The 26,512-nt window shown below is 49.0% G+C and overlaps 1 protein-coding gene across 2 annotated transcripts in view; it reads left to right on the top strand.

The window, feature by feature from the left end:
- LOC143357375 (uncharacterized) overlaps positions 1–26,512 on the top strand; it is an 86,180-nt gene that overhangs the window by 15,138 nt on the left and 44,530 nt on the right. The window contains exons 2-4 of one of the 2 annotated variants that reach the window (XM_076793817.1): positions 15,586–15,655; positions 19,006–19,478; positions 23,326–23,466. In XM_076793817.1, coding sequence (XP_076649932.1) covers positions 19,024–19,478; positions 23,326–23,466 — 596 coding nt within the window. In that variant the 5' untranslated portion in view covers positions 15,586–15,655; positions 19,006–19,023. Of the gene's footprint in view, positions 1–15,585; positions 15,656–17,082; positions 17,124–19,005; positions 19,479–23,325; positions 23,467–26,512 lie in introns of those variants that run through there. The other variant, XM_076793818.1, reaches the window with a different exon arrangement.

Below are 26,512 nucleotides of genomic sequence, written 5' to 3'. Positions count from 1 at the left end.
CTCGTCGACCGATTCCGCGAGGCCAGACGTTCCGCGTGTTTCGTAAAATTCGCGAAACATCCGATCGCGGAGCATCGCCGCGTCGCCTGTCTTCCCCTCTCGCAAACCTGCAACCTGCAATTTCAGGCGGGACCATCGCCGCTGCACCGTCATTACATCGTTCGTTCATTATCGTTCCCCCGGTGTTTTCGCGTTTTTTCGAACTTTCCTTTCAAAGCCGAGAACCGGGCGACTTGTGAATGAGCTTCGTTTTCTCTCACCGTCTCTCTCTCTCTTCCTCGCTCTCGCTATCTTTCAGCAATTATTCCGTTACGCGTTGCCATCGCGACTGGCGTCGATGAGTCACGGCCGGAGCGTGTACGCACCTTACGTACGAGCGACGTATTCGTCAGCGTCGATACCGAACACGATTCACGTACGATGCCAGTTACACGGCTCGGGACACGGGACACAATCCGCCGGGCTGAATGATCGACCGCCACGCGACTACCTCCGTACGCTCGCAGCGTGTCGTGCCTTTGTTCGGCCCGTGTTTCTCTAATTAATTCGCCTCCTCGAACATCGCAGCCTGCGATCGTAACAGTCCCGCGAAACCAAAGTAATTCGACCAACCCCGCTGCAGTCTTCGACCTATTCGTACTCTTTCGTTCTTTATGAAACCGGAGGCGGCGGATTTTCGGCATTCGTGACGGGAATGAGTGCAATTTAACCCTTAAGTGCATAGGTAAATTAAATATTAGGAACATGAATGCATACACGGGGTCCATTGAGGACCCCACTTACCTAATTGCTTGCTAACTTTGATTACACCAACAATTTATTTCTGTAAACACATTAAACACAAAATCCAACACTGGGGTCCTTTGCAGACCCCACTCATGCATTTAAGGGTTAATGCGGTGGATGAAAAGAATTGAACCATATCAATGTGCCAGTTTGAGCTGATTAACCCTTAGCACACGAAGTGGCGTAAGGCGCCACTAAAAATTGCAGTATCTTTATTCAAATATATTTTTTACATTACTAAATTTGTATGTATTTAATAAATTACTAAACATTTCAGTGCTGTACGAGTAAATTGCACCATTCTAGTATGTATAGCATGAGAAAATATATGTAGAAGGGAAATATTCTAGGTCGGAAGAATTGTTTCGTTTTGGAGTTAAAATGGCTTCGAGTGCAAACGGTTAAATTGATCAACACCGGGTTTACGGGACCCGTCGAAATAACGGGTTCTAATATTTTTAATTTAAAATTGTTAAGATTCTAACGGTGCATACGTGAGGAATTAGTTAGCAAAATTTATTTCCTTGGGTACATATTATTTTTAAAATATTGCTAAAGATGTGGATGTTCCCGTTATTTTTTTTTAGTGCCGCGTGAACCTAATGTTAACCCTTTGCACTCGACGCTATTTTCATTCTAAAACTAAATTTTTCTTCCGTCTTGGAATATTTTCATTTTATTCATACGAAACTGATCCGATTTCCACATATAATATTCAAATGTTTAGTCACCTATTGAATACAAATTTTGTAATGTAACAAATATTTTGTAATATTTTTTGTAATTTCTTTGAAATAATACCACAGCAATTTCTAGTGGTGCTTCAGAGTCACCACTCGAGTGCAAAGGGTTAACACTGAACCTACCACCGCCGGTCAAAATGGCCGGTCCCAGAGTTTTTATATTACAATTACTAAAATTGTAATGATGCTTTCGTCGGAAATGACTAAATAAATATATTTAGTAGAGCATGTACTACAACACCAAATCCAATATCAAATCCAAATAAATTCAATCTCGTCATTTTTATAAGACAACATCAGTTACTTTGAAGGCTCGGTAGGTTAAGGAATGAAATTTCCATTTCGCATAGAGACCCGCAGTCTATCGATAAGCGGAACAAACCGTGCCGCTGTTTCACTGTGCACGCATCAAGGAGGGAAAGGCGTAAGGATCTTTGGTCGCGTTTGAACGTAAACGATCGCCGACGCCGAAAAGCCTTGAATGGCGTGAAACCGGCAAGGTTTTTCAAGTTTTACGGTCTGGAGGAGCTGCGTGGCGACGGGTACTCGGGTTTGCGCGGTACATCGGTAAGGGAAAGGGGACGTAATCGAATAAGAAGCGGGTTTTCGCGAGCGCCTCGGCGCAAGGTTCGCGGGGTAGCTGGCAATGAGTTTATTGGATTACCTCACCGCGCGACGCATCGCTGCAACTTGACCCGACCAATTCCGCCGGTTGACTCTGCGCGCCCACGCCGCGTCAGCGCCGATGCGATGCGATGCGATGCGCTGCATCACTATTGCACGAAGATATTCGACGAGCCGGTCCTCCGAGCCGTGCAACACGGTTCATCCGCCCGAGCATTCCGAACGACTCGAGAAGCTCCTTCGTCTCCTCCTCGTCGGCCACGACCGGCGTGAAATCGATCCCGGACGAGCAAGAATTTCGATCGAATACTTCCTCCGTAGTATCCAATATCCAGTATCCAGCAACTCGAATTCCGAGGAAGCGAGGGAGAGACGTCCGCCGAGCAAGAACGAGAAGAACGCGCGCGCGGCTGCTGCTGCAGAAACATTCGTTATTTCGTTTCTTCGTCGGAAACTGTGACCCTCAGGCGGCAAGTTTCTAATTCAATTTCACGGAACGAATCGCGAACGAGCAAGAACGCCGGGACGCTTCTTTCCGCTCGGGTCCGCGATGCACCGGGTGCGAACGATTCGAAAAGCATCGACGCGCGGATCCACCCGTGAAACGACTGTGTCGAAAGTAGGGTACACAATGGAGATTTTTCGTACGTGGTTTACCAGAAAAAATGGGCTTGGAAATGCGCGCAGCTCCGCCGGGGAAAAGTTTTGTTCCACGTTTCCGGCTCTTTTTCTCGACGTTGAATCGGCTTCAATGGCGCCGGGAATAGTGGGACACCTCGTGTAACGGGAGCGACGTTGAGGAGATTGAAAAATCCCGCTTTTGTCTCGGATAAATCTCCGGAACGCGTATCTCGGAGGGCATGGCGGGGAAAAAAAATGGTGTGAACGGAGGAGAGAAAAACGGGCCGTTTAAAATCACGGCAGCCAGTCAGCAGCCCAGCCATACAGCCGAGCCAGACGTGGGAGAAAAGAGTCGAAGGGGCTCGATTGCGCGACACCGAGGGTCAACGAGAATGTCGCGTGCACGCGTCGCTTGTCGTTACGGCCGCCGCTAGCGATACCTCCGCGACCAATGTAATCGCGATACATGTGTATACCCTCCGCGCACCTGGCCCTCTACGCTCGACAGCACTCCTCGGCGTTCCAAGCGTCCCCCTCGACCACGAAAAAACCTTTCACGAATGCGAAACACGCGCGAAACGTTTTCCGTTCGACTAATCGCCGCGGCGATCCCCTGGCAAACGGCGCGAGACGACAACGCCGCGTTAATTCGCGTCGGTTGATCCGTCGCCGATCCTGACACATAAAACAATAATTACTTCGCGCGTCTCTGATCAGTTCAGGATTGTTCCGGACCCTAGGACAGTTTCGAACCCTTTGCGACCTCAGCAGCTTGTGTCGTTTCAGGCTAGGTAATTTTAACACTTCGAACGGCCAACTAGGAACACCGAAAAATTCCATGAAATCAAAGTAAGTTATTTAACCCCTTGGCATACAAACTAAATGGAGAGCAGCCTTTACGTACGCTTATTGGCAATATTTATTGTTAACCCCTTGCCGTACCTTCTAGCTCGGAAGAATTCGGGCCCAAGCGTCAATTCATGTTTGGTTCGAACTTTCGAATACGAGTCAGACTCGTGATATTTATGTTTGATATTACGACCACGAACCCGACTCGCGATGTTAACGTTTACGTTCGGTCCGAAATTCTCATGACGAGCCAGACTCGTCGAAGTACGTCAAGGGTTTAATGAAATAAAAATTGCAAAAAGTTAAATGCACGATACTGAGTAATCCTCCAACTTTCTTGCATGTTACAGATCCTAATCGAGTTTAGTACAACGAATATATCAACGCAGAAAATTCATTTTAAAACCTGCACAAATTATTCCGTCACCCACGAACGTGTTAATTTGTTTGACCATTTGTGGGTCGAACCATCGTACAATTCGAATACGTCTCCACGCGTAACTTTGCAGGCCTAATTGATTTACCTAGGGTTAAATCGATCTATATTAGTATAAAAGTGAATATCTGGCTCGACACTTTCAAATTTGCATGAGCACCCAAGGAGGTGAATGTTGGCGAGTACAGGATTTCCTATTTCTGGCAAATAAATCGGGGGGTGGGGAGGGTTAAAGTATAATTTCCGAGGTTCTGTGAGAAATCGGTGGGGGGAAAACGATTGTCGTGATCGTTTCCGGAAATTTTGCAAGCTTTGAGAGGTTCGATGGGACGGTAAGGAGGGAAGTCGTGTACTGGCTGCTCGAGTCGATCTTTCGGATAAGTCGAGGGGACGAGGCGCGATAGGACGCGACGAGACGCGCGCCGCGACGCGCGACGTCCGCCGGTCGGACGCGCATCTTCCTGGTTATAATGCCAGCGGACAGCGTCGAGAAGCATAGACGTTCGCTGGCAGCCTAACCAGCTGTCAGAACCCGTACGGGTTCATCGGCGCGGCTCGACCCCGCTTCGGCGATACGGTGCACGATGCAAGAGGGCACGATGCACGATGCACGACGCGGACGACGTTGCCACGGATATTTCGCAATTGCTCGAGAAGATTAATGTCGAGAGGCCGAGTCGCGCGCGAACCAACCACGGCTTCACCGGTGCGCTGACATTACCAGTCGTTGCCGTTGATTTTTTCCGAGGAGCGCTCGATCAAACCGTCGAAACTCTCAATTGTATCCTGGGAAAGGAATCGGACGTTGATCGACAGCGGGGAACGCGCGGCATTCGTCAGACCGCAGCGACAGGATACACCGAGGATTCCTTGTCCAATTTGCAGACCTCAGTCCGCTGTCCACCGCTCGGTTTCGTGGTAATTAATCAAAACCGAGACGGAAGTACCATGGAAATTTATCTTACTCCAATTCTCTCCTCGTTCCCTTTCTTTTCTCCGAGATCGAAAAAGAAGACGTCGCTGATCGACCATGAGTTATACGCTCCAGGTAGTACAGATCAACTTGCGCTACGATTTCCTCGCGGTCTTTAATCAAATCCTAGGAGAAAAAGCAAAATTTATCGTACGGTCCCAGACTCGAGAAACTAATTATCGCTATGTTTAGTAACGATAGCAATAATAATGCGTCGGATTATTATGGCACATCCGGATTGCGAAGAATGGAAGGTCACCGCTCCGTTCGGCCCTGCTTGTCGGTGTGTGTGATACTATTGTGGGAGACCGTACAATGCTTTCGATAGAGACGCAGGCAAAGTTGTGTTGGTTGGAACGCGGCCGGATGAATTGGGTCGTGCCGAACAACCGATTTTTAAGCTAGAATCGGAAAAAACCGCGAGCCAGATTGTCGTGCGCTATTTTACTCCTCTGAATACGCGATCTAGAAACTACAGGCTCGTCTGCGTCCTTTCTCGCGGCAATGCTCGCAGCGATGCTCGCAGCATCCATCGCGTGCCTCGTCGATGTTCATTTCTCTCCGAAACAGACCAGTCAAAGCGTTTTCAAAACAGCAACGCTGCGAGTCTGGCACATTCGACGCATTTGTTTGCGACAGGTCCCTTTCTGACGAATTCCGTAAATTTCCCTGCGGTGCAAAATCGACGTACTTGTTCCACCTTTTTCTTTTGATCAATCGCAATGCCATTGCTAGACTGTTGAGTTTACGAATTTCCGGTAGAAAATGAAAGAAGGAGTCTCTCGAAATTTTGATTTCACGCAAACAGCTCGGCAGTCGAAGGAGTCAGTTTTACTTCTGAACATTGGCCAGGTTTCGACACGGCCTCGATGTAGTGCCTAAGCTAGGATAATGATAGTGATTGATCTGTCGAAGGGTTTTTTTGCCGAAGGATCGCACGCAACTCGTTTCCTTCGATCTCGCAACCGACAATTCAACTTTGCCAAGACGGTGCACGCGGGTTCCCAGTACAAAGTTGAACATGGTCTCCCGGTTCGAAAAGCGACGGTTTCGCGATCGCGGAAGTCTCGCGCGAAACAGCCCCCCTTTGTTCGTGCCGTTTCACAACGTAAACGTTGGGAACTGTGCTGGCGTTGGCACGGGTACAGAATTAAATGAAAATCTCGGCGCGCGTCCGTCGTGTCCCTTAACGAATCGCTCTTTGTGTACATTAGCGATCGTTTTCCCTCTTACTCGGTACACGGAGTACCGGGAAGGGTCCGCGACGCCCTCGGCAGCCGAGGGTGGCGATTCTATATGCGTTTCGCGACAAAGGACCGTTCAAACGCTCGTTTACGGCTGCTTCCTGGATCGCATCCTCTCCCGGCCAACTAACTTTCCAAACTCCGATTCGAACACGATCTTCTCCTCTATTCTTATCCCGCGTCGCGTCTCCCGTTTCGATAATGGTCCTCGGTCGATTCGGGAACAGTAGCGCGAAAACACTATTCTCGATCGCAAATTTCAAAGAGCAAAAGATCGCGGTTTAACCCTTTGCGGACGACGACTTTTTCGGCGGGGTGAGGTAGCAGGACGAGGCAATTTTTGCGAACGTGTTGAGTGACTTACATGATGCAATGAAATGATCTTACATATAAATTATCTTATGAAAACGTTATATTTCGATTGTTTATCTGTATTTACATCTTTAAAACTATATCTTTACAAAAATTATGATCTGTAGTTTCGCTTTGTGTGATACTTTATAGAGCATTGATCAAGATGCATTCTTGGCTTATCTGGACATGTATCACAATAATATGTCGTCTCATGTCTTTCACCTGGTTTGTTTCGGGTAGAACACACTTTGCAATCCTTCTTTCTTCCAATAAGAATTACACGAAGTTTTCCATTTAGACGAACTTCGTCAGGGTTGGAGGTCGTTCACACAAAATGACGTTAAACAAATTCTTCTGATGCTCTTGCCACGCTCGCCAAGTCTCAACTGATGTCGGAACCATTGTCAGAGCTACACTCTTAGAAGAATCTTTCATTATCATGTCTACTGTTATGATGTGTCATTTCACACATCGTAGAAAAAGACCACTAACAGCTAAGGAACCTTTCCAAGAACCAATAGTGCAACCCTATCGGTTGGAGATAACAAAATCTAACATATACACCGACTGTCGCCTCTCGTCCGCAATGGGTTAATTGCGCGTGCATTAACGGCGCAGGTAAAATGAAACCACCGACGAAAACGCCGAAGCGTTCGACGAAAAAGTTATCTCGAAGCTGCGGCGTTGACTGGTACCACAAAAACCGAGGTTATTTTCCTAGGAACGTAATGGCGACGGTAGCCGAGATACGTCGGAATACAGCAGAATGGAGATTGCGCGGTCGAAGGAGGAAGGAGGATCGAGAGGGACTCGTCGCGACAGGATCGAGATCGCGACGCGGGACGAGGGAAAACCTAACGGATCCTCGGGCAGCGACATCCGTCCGCGCTCGTTGGTTTTAATGGCGCGCGGACTGACAGAAAAGTCAATTACTCTGGTCGCTAATAAGCCCAGGAAGCGTGTCCTTCGACGTGGTAGCAACGCGTAATAATCGGTTACAGTTTCCGTCCGTCATTCTCTTGGTGCTCCTTTCTCTCGGTGTTCGCCGCGTTGCGCGACCGGTTGCTCCGCTCTCCTCTCTTCGCCTCTCCTCTTCCTAAGTCTCTGTTCCTTCTCCTTTTATGCTTTTCCTCTGTTTCTCTTTTTTCCGACGCTGCCGACGTGTCTCTGTCGCGGGCATTAACGTAACTGTAGTACCGGCCGGGCCGGGCCGGGCCGGGCCGGGCCGGGCCGGACATCGTAACACGAGTACGAGGAGCGGCTCTTCTTCCTCGTCCCTCGTCCCTCGTCCGCGCAGCAGTGCAACAGCGCAGCGTGCACTGCACGCGCAAGAATCCGCGGATGCACGCAAAGTCGACAGGATCACGGAGCCGGCCGCGGTGCGTATCTCGCGGCGAGCCTCGAACCCTCTCCGCGTCTTTTGCACGCTCGTTCGGAGAGCTGCTCGCAGAAAACGGGTCTCCACCACGGATAATTAGATATCCAGTGTCGTTCGCCGTGGTTAGCTCGCCCCGATTTTTTCTTCTCGCCCTAAAGCTCCCGCCGCGCCGGCTCGCTCGCGTTTCCAACCGACCACGCTCCTCCGACGAAAGGATTGCGTTTCTTGAAATGTTCACAAACGAGTTCGACCGCTCGGAGTTTACCCAATCGATTGGGTAACTCTTTTTAGAAAAATATTTTTCGCTTACGCGGAAACGGGATGTACGAAATGAAAAAGTTCCATTTGACAATGGAAACATTTTTACGGATGCTCAGATTTTCAGGGTTACTGCTATCGCTTTTCTTGCGAAGCGAGGCTAATTATTCTCGACGCTTCAAACAGTTGCATACTCAGTTCTAATTTAAAAATCGTAGATAAAATGTAATACGGTGGCCAAAGCGTAAAATCGCAGCTTCCGCGCGGTCATTCCCGTCTTTCGGATCCTTCGCCTAAAAGACAACTGTTGCGGCACTCATTTTCAGGGTTACAGGTATCGCTTTTCTTGCGAAGCGAGGCTAATTATTCTCGACGCTTCAACCAGTTGCATACTCAGTTCTAATTTAAAAATCGTAGATAAAATGTAATACGGTGGCCAAAGCGTGAAATCGCAGCTTCCGCGCGGTCATTCCCGTCTTTCGGAGCCTTCACCTAAAAGACAACTGTTGCGGCACTCTTTGTAATCTCGTCCCACTCGAAGTCCATCGACCGACGCTGCTGAAACTAGTACGACTGCTGTTCTTCTTCGCAGTCCCTTCCTATTATACTCTTCATTCGCGTTCCACTGCCAAGAAATTTCGACTCGGTTGACGCCCTTGGGTCTTCCAAATTTGTTATATGCCAGCTAGAAAACAGCGGAAACTCCTCTCGGATGATTACAAATTGATTCAAATACGCAGGAACTACGAAGTTCAAACACTTCGAGACTTAAAGTATCGAAATGTCTAATCGTTGCTTTTCGAACGTCGCACAGTGGGCAATTTGGACGAAATCGGATTCAAAATCGAAGAACTTTCGATAGAAACGAGGTAGAGCGATGAAATTTTTTTTAAATTAAAGCTGAAGCTTTGTAGAATATGGGAAAAATAGGGAGATTATTACCATCCGATCATTTCAACGAAAAAATGATTTCATTAGTTTTTGTCACAAAAATCTATTTTTTGCAAGATCCTGAGGTCGTAGACAAATTTTGGGACCAGATTTGAAATCAGCGTGAAAAAATCTATGGGAAATGATGTATAGCATGTTAAAAAAAAAATTTTTCCGCGCGTGGTATTGGAAAAACCACGATTTTCTGGAAATTGTGCAAGTTTAACGAATTTTCTCAAGGTTAAAAAGCGTCCGTACCATAATCTCTCTATTTTTCCCATATTCTACAAAGTTTCAGCTTTAATGCTGTGCGGCGTGCAGCTTCCGCGATAGTTTGCACCGTGGACGTTTCCGTGGACAAAAAGGACGATTGCACGCTATGCAGCTCGGAGCAACGCTGAACGCTTCTGGTTCGTCGTCGATCCGCGCGATCGGCTCGCGTTAATAATAATCGCTGCGGCCGGTACCGGCGATAAATGGTCCGAGACAACAATGGTGCCGCTAGAGGAGAGGGAGAAGGAGGGGAGGGGGAAAGCGCGAACCCGCAGAAATGAAAGGGGGCGTAATTTCGCGGAGGAACAAAAGAAAATCGGACGGGGCTAGAAAATTTATCGCCGTCTTAAGACCGAGCGGAATATCCTTACGGGCGCGGTTTCGGATTTACGGCGAGTGAATCATGTCGGATGTTCCCACAAGTCGTGAGAAAATCATTTATCCCGCGTTGCGGGGAACCGCGTCTTCGACGCGAAACCACGTTCGGGGACCGTCCGTGTTCTACGGCGCTACAAGATGACCCAGTCGAAGCATGATTGCTCGGCGAGGAATGCGTTGCGAAAAAATGATTAAAGAGACAAACGAAAATGTCCAATCGATGTAGGAAATTCTCGGAATTCTGGGAACTCGGAACGCAATTATCGGAGCAGGAAGTTGTAAAGGGGCCGCGGAGAGTCGAACTTTCCGGAACTTTTCGGCATGAAAGCATCCAATTTCCGAATGTCAAAGCGCCACGGGCACGGTGCAGCTCGCTCTCTTTAATCCGCAGATGGATTTATCCCATCGAGCGTTCGAGAGTAACAAGAGAATAAGAGAAAGAAATTCCCCGATGGAACGAACACCGCGTGCCTGCATTAGAGAAACAAACATTCGAATGACACACGACACTCGGGACATTTACATCGGCAGTTAGCGATCGTTGAAGCGGCGGAACTGTTAGCGACAGGAAGTCACGGTGCCGGAAATCTCGTTCGATGTAACGTTAGAAGTCCGTGGCCGGAAATGGACATCTTCGAATCGCTTGGTCGCCGATCGTATTATCGAATTAAGCGTCGGAGGGTGACGAACTCGCGCCGAGGCGTGCGCGCGCGCGCGTAATTAGTATCGTGAATCTCTGAGCTGAATTGTATGTTCTCATCCCTGAATTTATGAAACCGGGGAAAAAATGTGCGATGTACTTACCGGCGTTGTCGATATTCGATTAGAGGCTTTTAACACGTCAATTGCCACGTCAGTCACATGTGAGTGACAGTGATTTTTGACTAGGCTTAGAAATTCATTTTTATCGTGACATATCCAGATGAACTGAATTCGATTAGGATCTGTAGAATTCAGAAGGGTTAAGACAGCAGTCCCCGTAATACATTTTAAATGTCTAGTTTCGGTTTCATTAATTAGATTGGACTGATTTTGTGAGAATCTCTGGTATTGATTTCTGGCACTTAACATGTTGAACGACCCAGAACCGGAGTGGCAGTGTTCAATTTTGAAGTGACGTAGGTCCACGTTCGAAATGCGCCTGCTGGCGCGTCGTTTATTTGTTTCGAGACCGAGATCTTCAGCCTGGATCCATCGAGCCGAGTTTCAGCGCTGGTATTCGGGACGTCTGCCTCGACTCGTGGATTGATTCGGTCGAGAGCTGCTCTGGTTCACCGGTTCGGGAGACTGTTGCGAATTTTTCGCATCGCCGGCTGCTCTAATTGACGGGCAGGGTCGCCGAGCTTCGATTTTGGCTACTCAGCTCCCGCCGCTGCCATTAGACTGCGCATACGTCACGTTGTACACACTGTACACTCTACACACTCTACAGTGTAAAGCGCAATCCGTGGAGAACTTTTTAATTTAACGCTTGCTCGGTCATTGATTAAACAGGATCTGCCCTCAGACCTAGAACTTGTGGAATCCGCCACACTTTATGACTCATTGGCAGGTTTTATGCATTAACACGTTGACCGCCATGTCACCCATATGTGGGTGACGGAATTATTTGTCCAGGTTTTAAAATTAATTTTTACGTTAATATATTCATTGTACCGATTAGGATCTGTAAAATGCAAGAAAGTTGGAGGACTACGCAATATTACACATTAAATTTTTTTCAATTTTCATTTCATTGAATAACTTACTTGGATTTTATGGAATTTTTGAGGTTTCTAGTTTGGCAGTCGAAGTGTTAATGGCAAACAGGGATGAAACGCACAGTAGCGAAAATAAGGAATTCAACAGTTTCCGACTCAAAAACTATTAACCAGTCAACCGCGGGGCTTAATTTTAAAAATCCCCCACGGAATTAACCCATTCGCATCATAAGGAAATATGAAAAGAAGGCCTTTGTCACCAAACTTCTTTCTTATTATATTTAAGTGCAAAAATTACTACAAAGAACTTCCTATTTCAGCATTATAAGAGAAAATAAATCGAACGTATATATACGCCAATGATGCAAATGTGTTAACATCGCATCGAACGCGGGCCAAATTCCGCTATTATAAATTGTCCGATCAAAGCAAAGCAAAATGAGAAAGAATTACATCTTCATTCGATAATAAATTAACAATTCACTAACGTTAACCGCACCGTAATAGAATTTTGGATTGACGTGTGTACACCTCGAACGCAGTTAACTGGTTAATCGACGAAATATATGCCTATAAAAATAATTATATAAATCGCTTAATTCCAGCAGAAAAATTGAAAGAACTTTGCAGAATGAATGCACACTATTTCGTCAGCCGTTGATTTCCTGGCAAACAAGCGGATCAGTTCCTGCATAGAGACATGTTGCGCATTTGGCACGAGACTCGCAGTTCTTCTCGCGCTGTCTCCGACAGACAGGTGGTCTCGTGCACGTTCTTCGGCTTCTTCGATCCCGAAACGGAGAAATTCATGCTGACGGGAACGGGACGCAATAGACACGTGCGCTGCCCCGATGGACTTTGAAGGGTTAAGGAGTTTAATAAGCTCGACTCGACGCGTCGGCAAGGACGGTGGACCCCTGTCTGCATCGCAGATCCATCGTCGTCTGGCCGCGCCGCGTCGCGTCGCGTCGCACCGGTTGCATAACACCCGTCGCGTGTTCGTCGCGCGAGCGAACCAAATATTATTATGGTAATGCAATTCATAATCGATAACGGGCGCGGGCGCAAGCGGCAATTTCGTGTGAAAATCTTCGCCGGTTTAGCGAGGGAAAACGCGGCACGGGACGGAGAAGGGGAAACAATAGCAGCCAGCCGGAAAATATTCGAGAGATTACGTAATCCAGCGACTACGATGACGCCATCGAAGCGTTCCCGCGGAGAGGATACTGGGTCGATCGGTTTTCGCGGAAGATGGAGATAAAGCCGGTGATAAGGCGTGCGACGATAGCGATCGTTTTGTTCTCGCGGCGCTCGGAAAAATCGAGAATCGCCGCTCCTGCTTTCTCGACATTGATTAAAAACCGGCGCAAGACATTTTAACCAGTTCACTGTTTTTGACAAGTGTACTCGTCATGAAGGAATGGCAATGTTCTGTGTTATGTCGAGTATACTCGTCGAAACAGCTACACGGTTCATTTTTACGACTCAGTTTGGGTACACATTTTTCAAAGAGGTCGAGACAGTTAACTGGTCAACACTAGAACTACCGAACCAGTCAAAATGACTGGTGGATGATTTCTTCTTTCACGATTACTGAAACGGTGAAAACGTTTTGACGAGAAATTTTTTAATATATTATCTCTTCCTTGGAGTACAAGTTACCATAAACCCGAGCAAATACAATCTTGCTGTTATTACAAAGGGATAAGTCTAAGTCACGTTTAGGGCTCGGTAGTTCTGGTGTTAAGCACGGATCCAATTAAGCGTCTTTTATTCAACGACAAAACTGCTGTAGTTCGCAATGGATCGAGATAAACGGAATTAGAATTACTAAAACGAATGTAATCCACGGCACGAGCATGCGAGACTAGGTTGTTCATAGTTAAATCTATGCGAAAGGAATAAAATAATGATGTGGGGCGCGACAGAAGCGGCGATGAGCTGGATCTTCTCCGATGGCTCGAAGGAAGAGGGACGCGATCCAGAGCAGCTCGGCGAATAGCGGGGTCGCGCAGATTTATCAATTTAGCGGGACGTCAGAGGCGGTCGTCTCGATGCGGTAATCGCGTCGCGCAACACCGCTGAACGAGCGTCGTCCTCTTTGTTGTTTGTGCACGCGGTTCGTTCGCCGCGAGCGATCCGCCCGCGAGTTCGTCTACCCGTTGTGTCGCCTCTTCTCGCCGCGTCGCGTCGGCACGCTGTCGCGATACCTCGATTGCAGCGAACGAGTTGCAGGGTCCTCGTGAATCGATCGATCTCCGGTATCTTCGGGACTCTCGTCACCGTTTGCGCGTAATAAACATTTGCGTCGAGAAGGGCGTTTCTCTCGGTGCCGAAAAAGAGATTACTCGAGCGAAACGAATGAGAGGCGGCGCAGGGGACACAGAAAGCTAGTCGAGGCTAAACAACGTGTCGCGTCGCGACGCTTCGCGGCGTGTCTCGCAGACCGAGGGAGGGCCTGCTTGTCCGTCGAGTAGGTACCGTATCCACGGAAATCTCGAGAGAGAGAGAGAGAGAAAGAGAGGAGAGGACCTGGCCAGACGCGGTCGAAGCCACTCTTTCTTTCCCCAAGACGCGTCAGCCTCGAGGAAGGTTTTATTCTCGATGTCGCATTCGTCTGTCGGCGCACCCGCGCTGTTCTAGGAGTCATTGCCCTTCTCCCGGTCTATCCCGAGGTTCTCACGCGTTTCCATAGATCGGGCCGGGCCGGGCCGTGTCGTGCCGTGTCGTGCCCTGTCGTGCCTTGCCTTGTCCGTTCCCGTATCTGCCCGCTTCTACCCGCGTCTATCCTGGTCGGCGAGGTGCATAGGTGCGTCGCGCTCTCTCGCCGGTACGTGTTCGTGTCACCTGTCTGCGAAAACAGGTGCCTATTCAGGCGGCGAGATCGTTTCTTCCCGCCTCGTCCCGCTCTCACCCTCTTCTCAACCCATTGCGACGCATTGCCCATTGAAAAAGAGTGGCTCCGCGCGGCCAGGGTTGAACGCTGGTTGCTGGTTGCTGGTCGCGAGCAGAGCCGCGCCGCGACGAGGGTGCATCCCGACTAATGGCCTTTTTTAGAATCGCCCGGTGGTACGCGTTACCCTCCAGCGAAACCCCGTTTTCTCATTCCCCCTGCAGATCTACCCTGGAACACCGGCGCAATGCCGTTGATCGATGACGACGTGAACTTGAAAATCTCTCGTCACTGTCAATTTTCAGGACTCGTAGGCGCCTATAGTCTGCCGTTACACGTTCTCTTCGCGTTGCAACGCTACTCGAATAAATAACTCTTTAACACGTACCCGCCGGCGGTCTTATTTGTAGTTCTCGGCATCTGACGGCTATATACAGGGCGGTCCACGCAATTGTTTCAAGTCATGACTCCGTTATTATTGCATTTACGAAAAAAATGATAAAGGAGAAAGATAAATGGTTCGAAGAGCACCGCATCTGCAGGCCTTTAAATTTTGTTTAGATGCAGCAGTTCATGTGCGATTAACAAATTGCATCATTTCTTTAAATAGAAATGCATATTTTTGTTTTGCACGGATCGATTCTTCCGTTCATTCTGCGTAAAAAATGATTAGGGTACAATGGCAAAAAAATTATTAGATCTCGAGATATTTTCAAGAAATTGTTTCGAGTTATGACTTGAAACAATCGCGTGGACCACCCTGTATATTTGTATGTTAAAATCGTTGAAATTTGAAGAATTGTTTTGATTCAGTCCATTTGCAAATTTTTCTTTTTCTTTTTTATTAAGGGAAAAGACACACAAAATTGATTGCTTCGTTTGTACCACCGGTGGTACGTACCGCCCGATGGGATAATTGTGTATGTACCACCAGTGGTACAAGCCGTCCCATGGGACAGCCCTCTATGTACCACTGGTTGTACATGCCGGCGGGAACGTGTTAAGTCGAGAACCATCCTACATCCATGAGGCAAGCTAGCTTTAGTCGAAGGTCCTCCGAATCGAACGGAGACGTTCGAGAGGCTGTTCTTGGGGCAATATTCCAGGCGAAAATCTGACCAGGGAATATCGCGTTTCTGTTGCAGGCAGCCCAAATGCCAGTCCAGCACGCGAGCCTCGCGAAAACCGCCGACTCCGGAGCTGCTTTCCACGAGCGTAAGTATCCGAAGAATGAAACGGTACTCGTCGGCGACTCGTTTTCACGGTGATTTTACGCGAGCCCCCTCCGCGAATAATTCGCGAATAATTCATCGTCGCGTCGACCAGCCTCGCTCGATTTCGGTTTCCCGATTCCGCGGTGTTTGCGCGGGCTCGATCGCGTAATTGAATCCACTTGGAATATCGGATATTCTTTTCAGACCTGCGAGAGGTCGCCTCGCGAGAGGAAACGTTCCCGTCATTTCCCGTTCGTCGGATTCTGTTACGCTCGCGACACCAGAACTTGTACGGTTTTCTGTTTGCGCGTTACACCTTCGGAAGAAAAATAATAAATAACGCGCCCGTATCGACGAGGCCACCCGCGAGATTCGGAACCACGATCTCTGAACCTTTTCTCCCTTCCACAATAGAGCTGCCCATTCCTTCGTGTCTTCGTCTCTCCTTTGCTATTGCGTCTCTGTTAACCCTTAACGGTCCGGAAGTACTTCAAGTTTACTTCTCACCAGGTCCAAGCGGAAACAAATCCACAGAACTGACCTGGCACAATGCTGAACGCGTTCATTGTGTAAATACGACAAGGATAAGCGTGACGAAAATAGTAAAATGATTTTTCCCGCCATATCCTCGGCATTGGACCCAGTAAGTAAAAGTGAAGCTTATATGGCAGCATTGGTCCGCTAACGCGTTCCGTGCCACGTGTACCACCGGTGGTACACGTTAAACTTGATCTTCAGGCCACGTGTATCACCGATGGTACACGCAGAAATATTTAATTAATGCCCAACCATCAAATGACCTGAACGACAAGTCAAGCAAAAACGGCTTGGCACGGAACGTGTTAAGGGTTAAAAATGATACAATAACCGCCCATCAAATTTCCAACCAGCATTCGCCGTCAGTCTGTGTTTGAAATATTTCGTCGCGAACGTTAGCCGAAGATTCGAAATACCCGCGAAGCTATACAAAAGCTTAACTACCGGAGAAGATAATGCCTGGATCCCGAAGGGTATTATTCCGGTGCTTCGACGGGGAAGGCGACGCGCGATGCGGGTGGCTGGTCGAAAGGATTATCTGCGCGGGTCGGCTCGCGCAGAGCTCGGCCCTCGAGAGTGCATCGCAAAGTCTCGAGCGATGATTGAAGCCCGGAGGTCGATTCGCGAGTATAGCGCGCGCGGAACCGATATAGGTAAAAGCGACGGCGTTGGAGGCGTCGAAGGCGTCGAAGGCGGTGGATGTGGTGGCGGGGTCGGTCCGATATAGACGGTTTTCGCGTCTATTGCATCGGCGCTCGGCTCGATCGAACGACGACTGGTCGCGGCGGGAGGCGAGAGAGAGGTGAGAGAGAGAGAGAGAGAGAGAGAGAGAGAGAGAGAGAGAGAGAGAGAGAGAGAGTGACGAGCGGCGAAGTGAGGCGAGACGGCGAGCACAGTTTCAGCGAGGAACTTCCGAGCACAGTGGAGTAGACGTAGGTATAAGCGTCCGAGGCCGCCATTCCTCTAACCTTTGGGTCGGTTTTGCGTCGCGGTCTCGCGCGACGTTCCCCGCCAGTCGCGGAGAGCCGTTCTCCTGGCGAACGTCCGTGTTTCTTCCGCGTTCGATCCTTCCCCCTCGATTCCTCCTCGCTACAAGACGCGACACCTTTTCCTCTTTCCCGCCAGAACACCTCGCACCGCCAACCGAACTCTGAGAACTGCTAGCTATGTTGTTGTCGTCGCTCCAATGGGCTGCGAACCTTCCGGTTCACGTATGTTCTACACATTAGACACTCTTTGCGTACGTCCACGTTAATATTCGTGACGCTTCTCCTCTCGTTCTCCATCGCTGCCGCGCTTCTTCTCCGGCTACCGGCTTCCTTTCTTTCGAACTTCTCTCCCACCTTTCTCCGAGAAGATCGATCGATTTTTTAAATTTTCTCCTCTGTTTCCGGTCGGACTCTACGCGTCGTGAGAAGAGGGGGGTCACGCGTGCGATCGTCGACATCCGGGCGCATTACGCTTCGAGAGAATTCCCGGAGTGGCGTAAAATAGCCGGTGAAAAAGGCCGATACGGAGAATCGCGGGGAGACGGGCCGTGAGTCACGATCTGCCTCTCGAGCGGGTTTCGCGAGCCGCCACGCCGATGCGCCGATGCGCCGATGCGCGTCGGTATCTTCCTGGGCGCATCCTTTGAACGCGAACGCGATCCACTGTGGTCAGCGGTGATCCAACGTCTTGGATTCCCGTCACGGCTGTCGGGATTCCTTTCTCGGTCTTCGCCTGCGATTCGAAACTCCTTCCCCCCCCCCCCCTCGCGCATCTTCCCGACAACAACGACGAAAAAAAAACCGTGTACCGCCGTGAAAATCAAAGGCTAACGGACATTTCCAGTTTCATGAGATTCCTCGTCGACCCTTTCGGCGCCACGGACGCGCGTACGCGTGCACGTCGCATGAGTATTCGACGCTGAGACGTGCCACGCACGATAGAGCATTCGATGGTACGTTGAAGGTACGCGCTACCGAAAGGGTTAACCTCTCGATTCGCATAAGAACGAGGACGCGTGGGAAGGAGCGCTCTTCGTGGAGTCGGGCGACACCGTGTCGATCCGCTATGGGAAAGAAAGCGCTCCACGGAGATCGTTGAAGCGTTAATAGATATTAACTCACGGGCGCTCGGTGTAATTAGTTCCAATTGGTAATTCAAGCGCGACCTCTTTCCCGCTCGGCTCCGCTCGGCTCGGCGAGACCGGACGAGCAAAACGATAGATTCCCCGGAGCCGAACCGATCCACGAGCCGCATCGATTTCTCTGCTTCTCGTCTCGTCTCGTCTCGCCTCGTCTCGTCACTTTGAGACCACGCTGTCAGATATTCGGACTCCGCCACCGGTAAACTATCATTTTCTCGCTGAAATATTTATCCTTTATATTTCCGGTTCATTCGTTTGTGACCTTGTTGATGCTAAGTGTGGGAACGTAGCGTTTGGACCGGCACCCAGGTTGGACATATACGCTTCGTATTGTCAATTAATAGCATTAACCCCTCAGGGACGACGACCTGGCCCTGAACTTGGCTGCGTGTTTCAAAATTGATTACAGGAGGTCAGACTATCAGGTGCTATGCGCTTCCATTTACTATCGCTCGCTTTCTAGAATGTGAAGCTAGCCAAATTATTGTAACATCATAGAGAAGCCAATCGCAGTGGTCCCCGAAGGGTTAACAGTGTCAGAAATCTTTTCAAGGATATTCGTCCACTTTGAAAATAGCTCGCAGCGCGTCGCTGCCGGTCGTCCGCGCAGAGCGGTGTGCCCCCAGCGCAGTCTGTTTTCCATTTCCGGTCTGAGAGCGGTCTTGTTGTTCTGTTTCGCACAGGTGAACGGAGGCAGGACGATGTTGTCGTACATGTTGCCGACGGAAGACAAGCCGCCACCGGGAGACTCGAATCAGGCGAGCCATCGCGTTAGTAAGCTGCCGAAGAGCCCGAGAGAACGTCCTCACCTGGCCTCGAAGTCGGCGATCACCGTTTCCCCGAGGAGTCGCTCGGACGCGACCATGATCGTCCCGACCAAGATCGAGGAGCACGCCTCCTCGATCAACGACCAGCGCCACCGGCAACAGCAACAGCACCAGCAACAGCACCAGCAACATCAACCGGGGCTGCCGACCATCGAGTGCTTCGGCGACACGAAACACAACGGCACCACCGTGGTCAAGAAGTCGACGCTGCACACCTCCAAGGTCACCAAAGACGACAGCCTGTACAGCATCAACAGCGACGCCAGCACCGTCGGCAGCGATCGGAAGAACAAACTGTTCAACGGCGCCAAGCACACTAGTCTGAAAAGGTGAGAAAACCCGCCGCTATACACAGATATTTATGTACACCATAAAGCAGAGGTCACCGGTTCACCGGGTCAGACACCATCTTTCGTTCGCTCTCGACCTTCTCCTCTCGCGCGTCGGGCTCGCAGTCGTCGCGGTTACTTTAACGCGTTAACTGCCAAGTATCATTCCCAGAGATTCTTACAAAATCGGAGTAATTTAACGCATTTGCATCGTTGGCGTCATCATTGCGTATACGCTCAATTTTCCTGGTCACTATCACCGGAGCGTGTTTCTTATAATGCTTTTAATTGTTTCTATGCTCTTATTTCTTAATTTCTTAAGTATTTCTTATGAAGACCGTTTTTCTCACAATACTGAAATATAGTAGTAGTAGTAGTAGTAGTATCATTTATCGATTCCCCTCGGGATTACAATTTTAATTACATCTCCCGCTTTCGCTCGCTCTCGCCCTAATCTTAACCTTAAACTTATCCTAACTTACCCTAAACTTAACTAAACTTATCCTAAAAACGGCCATAGAGAGAGAGAGAGAGGGCGATCTTACACTAATACAATACTGAAATATGAAGTTCTTTTACTTGTCATTATTGTACTTAAATATAATAAAAAAGAAGTTCGGTGATAAAGGCCTTCTTTTCATATTTCCTTACGATGCAAACGGGTTAGTGAATGAAACCGAAACTAGAAATTTTAAATGTATTATAGGGGATGCTAACCCTTTCGAATTCTAAAGATCTCAATAAAATTCTAATAGCCTAAACCCAGTCAAAAATCACTGTCAGTCACGTGCGACATGGCAGTTACTTTACAGTTCGATATTCTCGTCTACTCTAGACAGTTGTATCTTTAAAAAGAAAAGTAAAATTCGCTGGCTAACGTGATCGACAACACCGGCCGGCTATTTTTACCGCTTGCGAGTAAACAACAACGCAAACAAAGAGTGCATATCGAATATATTTCGAGCTGTACATCGTCCTAAACGTTGAACGAAATCTGGGCGTGCCGCTCGACTTCCTGTCAGTCTGCAGAGTCAACTCTCTCTCCGGGAGTCTCGGTCTTTTTAACCGGTAAACGATCGATCGACAAGCATTTCCTGGAACCCGAGAGACGAACGATGTAATCGGATTTTCTCTATTATCGTCGCTATCTCCATAGATAAAACCCGGCGCATCGTTGTTCTTTCTTCACGGGATCGCGATACCGATGCCTTTGATCGCTCGGGGAAAAAGTATTTCCGCGCGACGGTGACACGAATCGGCGCGAAACCACGCGGAATGATAGGAACGTTAGCGTGCGTCGCGTCGGAGCGGGTCGCTCATTGTCAAGGTGCGAGCGTTTCGAGCCGAGTCGCTCGGGTTAAAATTATCCCCCCGACTCGAAAAACAGCGCGCACCTTTTCTCCTCGGGCGACTCCTCGTATTTTCGATTCGAGAATCGAGATCGGACGCGGAAACAATGATGGACGCTCGGCCTTCGCGTCACCTATCGACGTTGCGTCGCCTCGAAGAAAGGCGGAACGAAACGGAACGGTGACACGCGCGTTAATTTATTTGATCGGACGTCGGTTGACAAAGCGGAGGCTCGTCGATCGAACGAAGACACGAGAATACTCGGCGCCGCGTCGCGTCGCGTCGCGTCGCGCCGCGCAGGATGCGATAGCATACCGGTTTGCGAGCGAGCCGAGCCGAGCCGAACCGCGCCGAACTGATCGCGAGCCGTCTTTCGCGTTTCAAGGCGCATCCCACTGAAACTCCCGTGACATTTACATGTTGGCTAGGTCACGGTCATGCGAACGTCTTGCGAACCGTGCCTCGAACAAAGCTCAACCTATACCGCCTTTGTCCTTGCGGACACGCCGACGAATACTTTGTCGATTACAACGCGCACTTGTACGCCCGATCGCCGCCGTCGCCGTTAATAAACATTCTTTTATTCCACGAGCAGATCCGCCCACGCGTGCCTGATATAAACATTTCATCGGGCGGAGTAACAGAATTTCTCGAGCGTGAAACGCGTCTTCGGTCTCTCGAAGGTCGCTCGACGATCGCGCGTCTTTCGATTTCTCTTCCTCTCCGATGCTCCGCGATCACTTCCGGACTGATTATGCTTTGATCCTCGACGGTATGCTGCGTAGAAGGCCAATTGAACGCGATGAGGTCACGGGTCGGAACAAATATTGGTAGGAGTAAACAGATTAAAGTCAATTAAAAATTAGTCGAGCCTCGTTACCACCTGTATGCGCGGAGATACGACGTTTGAAACGCTGCGGGGGTGCAGACGTTTCTTGACAAATGGGAAAGCTTGATTCCTTTATTCGTAGTCCGTTAGGTGGGTGAAAGCCGAGGTCGGCGTTTCTCAGCGTTTTTGGAGTTGTCCGACGAGAGGCGACACGGCTTGCGCAATTTCCTCTTGTTACGATTTTTGCTGGCCGCGTGACTCACGATAGGAAGTACTTTCAGTGGATGAATTCGCGTTTCGGGGGAGGAGAACGAGAGAGCTGGGAGCGTGGGCAGATGGTTGCGAATTATAGTTACGTCATCGGCAACAGTTTGAAACGGTGACACAGATCGGCCGTAAGTAGAGGGGTCGCTGACGCTGTACAAAAGGAGACGGGCCTGTGCGTGTGTACACAGATGTTCAAATATTTTCGGGCAATTTCAGGAAGATACCCTCTTCGTGTACAGGAGCTTCCAGCGATCGAGAATTTTGATCCACTCATTTTTGTTACGATTGCATAAAATCTAAATTCTGAAATTGCACCACGAGTGCGTCTCGCATCTTTTTCAAAATCGAAGTTACTCGAAGGGAACGAAACTTCTTTGATCCGCTTAGAATGAACTTTTGAAGGTCGAAGGATTGTGTCACCGTTGCGACAGTCAAAACGCGTTGGAGAATATTGGAGAATGTTTACGTGTCTGTGACGGTAGCATAAATTGGGATTCAATCTGGAAACCCGTTCGTTTGCCGCGCCAGCGCGACGCATCTTCGCGGTGCGTTATCGGCGCGTTACCCTTGAAACGAATGCAGTTTCGTTGAATGATCTTCCCACCACGTGGCAGCACCGCGCGCCGACAATCGGTCTAGCCTGGTTCAGAACCCCGTTTCGTCAGCGAAAGCGGGAACTCCCGCCGCCAACAGAAAATATTGATCAACCACGCGGAGCCTTAGGACTTATTGTTGGTGCGCTCAGGCGCACCATAAAGTATCGACTTCCGGAGCCGAGAAAGAAAATCACGGAAATTTCTTCCAATTATCCGGAAAGGAAAAAAAAATTATGCGGAGGGTGGTTCGAAAGAGGGGGAAGAAAATATATGAGTCGGTTAATGACGAACGAATGAAATTGGAAGCGAGACGAAGGGATGGAAGTAATTCATTTTGAAAGAAACGATAATACATTTCGGAAAATCAACGCGACGCAGTGCGTACAGACTCGCAGCTTTAATCTCGGCGGTGCTTGATCGGCGTAACCCGATCCTCGATCGCGGGATTTCGATTTTGATATGGGACCGCCCGCTGCATGCGGTTACCGAGTGTCCGATTCACTCGCTCCGAGCGCTGTCACGCGATAGGAAATTGAGGTTTACGCCAACTATTTTTGCGACTTTCCACAAGACGGCGGATAACTGGACAGAGTTTTCTTTTCTTTCCGAATCGGTGCTCGTCCGCCGCACCCCCGATGCCCTCGAAGCCCTTGAATCTACTTATCCGTTTCACCAATTATTTTCCAAACTACTGTCCGCTCGGACAATGGACCTGAAGACTCTTGGAAATGGACATTTTTTAATCTACCTTAAAATTTCGACGAAGATCGAACCGTTTCGAATAACCTTTTTCTCTATCCCGCAGAGTTTCCTTCGGTTCGAGCAAAGGATCGATGGTGGAAACTCTGGTATACGAGACACCAGTTCAAGAAGAGCCAGAAAACAATCGTTTCCTGGACCACAACGGACTCGTACCGTCTATGATCGTACCTGTACCCGATACCGAGTAAGTAGACAGTCTTTTTTAACTGATTCGAACCGACGGTAGCGAGTCGGTCGAGTCAAGATTTCGGTCCAGCGGTCGACAAAGGGATCACGGCTGTGGAAAAAGGGACTCCAGGCCCCTTAGAAACTAGTTTCCCGTTTGAACTTGGCACGAACGAGTTTTGAAATGCCCTAGGTGGTCGTAGGCCCTTCAAAGGACCCCTAAAAACCGTCGGAGGTCCCGCTAGGTCGAGTGCCTCGCGTCGATTTCGAGCATTCCTGTGCAACAAGTGTCGCTCGATTTTATTTTTCATCGAACGATCCAGCAAGAGAGCTCGAAGATATACGAAATCGCGCGTCGACCTAACAGTAAATCGGTAATCGTTCAGCCTTTGAAGCGCCGCGCCGACTCGATTTCCCGGGTACGAAGTTATCTCGATTTTTCGCGACGAGATCCGAATCGGATGTTATCGGCGCGACAGTTCCGCCTACGCGCGCGAACCGCGGTCTAACAGGCTTCCACTTATCGCACGGTGCGATCATCGCCGCATCCGATTTCGCGAGCCTGGAATATTTACAGCCGGTTTTTCGACGAGCTGCGTTCAGAAACGAGCAAGTATCCGTCGACCCGGAACCCAATACAATCCTGCATTTTATTTTCCATTATTCGTTTTTCGTTTTCCGAATGATTCGCGGACGCGAACACGCGCTCGCGAGCACGTAGCTCGCGCCAACCGGAGAATTCCGCTTGGAACCGAAAAGTGGCACACCGACATAAAAGGTGGCGATATTGACATCATTCTCGGGAAGGTTTAAAATAGAGATAAGGCATGATGTCATTCGAAGAATTTGCACGTCGATGAATATGAATTTGCAACGCGCGTGTTCTTGGGATATGTCCGGTTAGACGCGTTTCCGAGCGCACGTACGTAACGGCGGAACCGTTAGCAACAATACGCCTTTATTGCATGCTCGATCATTGTTGCTAAACGGAGGCAAAAAGGGACGAGAGAGAGAGAGAGAGGATCGAGATATACAACGGTGCAAGGACGATGCCGGAGACAATGTGCAAAATGATGTTTATTATTATCGTATCGGCTTCATTGCGCAACGATACAGCATAAATGTTATAAATAGTTTGCACAATATTGCGTAACCGCTACATCCATTCGGACAATGGCACAGTCTCTTTCGTTTATCTTTTTCACCGCTCGCCGTTCGCAAAAAGAACCAGCGACCGTCATTGCCGTTTAAGGGTCCGTGTAAGGATCATTAAATTAACAATCGTGCAGTACAACGGCTTTCTTCGATTTCGAAATGGAAAATTCGAGACCGGGGAGGTCGAAAAAGTAACGCGTGGCATTTACCATTTTCTTTTCAACCAGCCAACTGCGGAGTTTAATTTGAGAAATCCCTCACGGCCGCGGAATTAAAGTCGTTTAGTCTGTGACTAAACTTGTCACATTCTTTGGTCTGTATTATCGATATTATGAATTCCGACGCCAGAAACGTGCTGCAAGTTTTCGGCTTTGTTTCACGGAGAATCAAGACAACATATAGCTCAATTTGTAGCTGGAGATATTTTCTAGCTGCTCTCGATTTCATCCAGAAAACTCATCCAATGGCATACAAATGCTTGGATCCCACGGCACGCGCATCGTCAATTTTTCGCCTACTTCTAACGCTTATATTACCAAATATCTGCAAAATCTCGGCAGCTCCTGACTAGAATTACGATACTCCAGTATAACCGTGAAATGTCTGTGAATACTCAGTATTGTACCTAACACTTAATGTAATATATAATTAATATCGGAAAAATTTGCATATGTTTCGAGCATATTTGCATATTTGCATGTTTTTCGTGCACAAATGTCATATGCATTTTGCATATTTATCGTGCATAAACTTCCGCAGTCTAATTATAAAATTTCTCGAGAAGGAACGCTACTCCTGACCAGCGCGCGCTAGATTGAACCTTCCTCTCTCGAACGAGCCCTTTACCATCGACAAAATATTCTTATATAAGGACGAAAACTTGGGGCACGTAGAACCATTTTTTGTCGGTAACGTAGTCACTCTACCTTGTCGCGAATCTACCAAGACCGGGGCCAGTGTAGAACAGTAAAACAATTAGTGGTACGCATGCTGACGGTGGGGTGGATAAAAATAAGGTTGCAGGAGGTGTAATAAGGGAGTCAATTCAGTCGTTTTTCTAATTTCAATAATTGTGAGGGAAGAAAGAGGTAATTTGACCGCGGTGGATTTGGCGTTAGAAAGGCAGGTAGGAGGTTGTTTTGGCGTTCGGCCGAGAGAGGGCGCTGGCGTAGCGTTTTCTCTCTCGAAGTCGGTTGTCTCGGTTAGTCGGTTGTTGGTTGTCGGTTCCCTGTCCAGTGTTCTCGTGAGACCGGGCGGAGCGAGGGAAGTCTGTGAGAACGCAGGCGTGGTGCGCCGAGGATTTACAATCGATTCCGCGGCTGTTCCACACTGTACGCTCTCCACACTCCACGGACCGCGAGACTCCGCACGTTCTAGCGAACCGCGCCGGAGACCGGAGACGCGAAGTTTAGTTGGTGTCGTGCCCGGGCTGGCATCGGTCAACAGCCTCGCGCGAGTGTCTCCGCGAAAGTGTCGTCTCTCCGTACCCGTATCGTATCGTTGTCATCGTTATCAATTGCCGGAGCAGTAAGTGATTTGCCGCGGTTACAGCTCGATCGGGAATTTAAAGGTTCGGGACAGGTTCTGTGCATGCCAGGAGTAGCCAGCGGAGACTGTCGTCGTTGTTCCCGAGCCGCGGCCACGGGGAGCTGACGGATTCTCGTCTGTCAGGTATTTACCGTATATCCTACCTACCTATACCGGCTTCGCATACACGAGTACATGCATGTATACCTCATCCCTCGTAAACATAGCCGGCTCCGCCACGGACCAAGCCGATTCGGAACGGAGATTGCGATCGGGGTGGATCGTTCCGAATTCGCCGTTCCTCGTCCCGCCTCGTTCCTACGCCGGAACCAAACAATCGCCACCATCGATTGCTTTTCGATTGAATTTTTCGGACCGCGCGA

The sequence above is a fragment of the Halictus rubicundus genome, chromosome 9 (genome assembly GCF_050948215.1).
Source record: "Halictus rubicundus isolate RS-2024b chromosome 9, iyHalRubi1_principal, whole genome shotgun sequence".
NCBI classification, from domain to species: domain Eukaryota; kingdom Metazoa; phylum Arthropoda; class Insecta; order Hymenoptera; family Halictidae; genus Halictus; species Halictus rubicundus.
The sequence above is the reverse complement of the archived record's forward strand: the minus strand, read 5'-3'. Positions and strand labels throughout refer to the sequence as shown.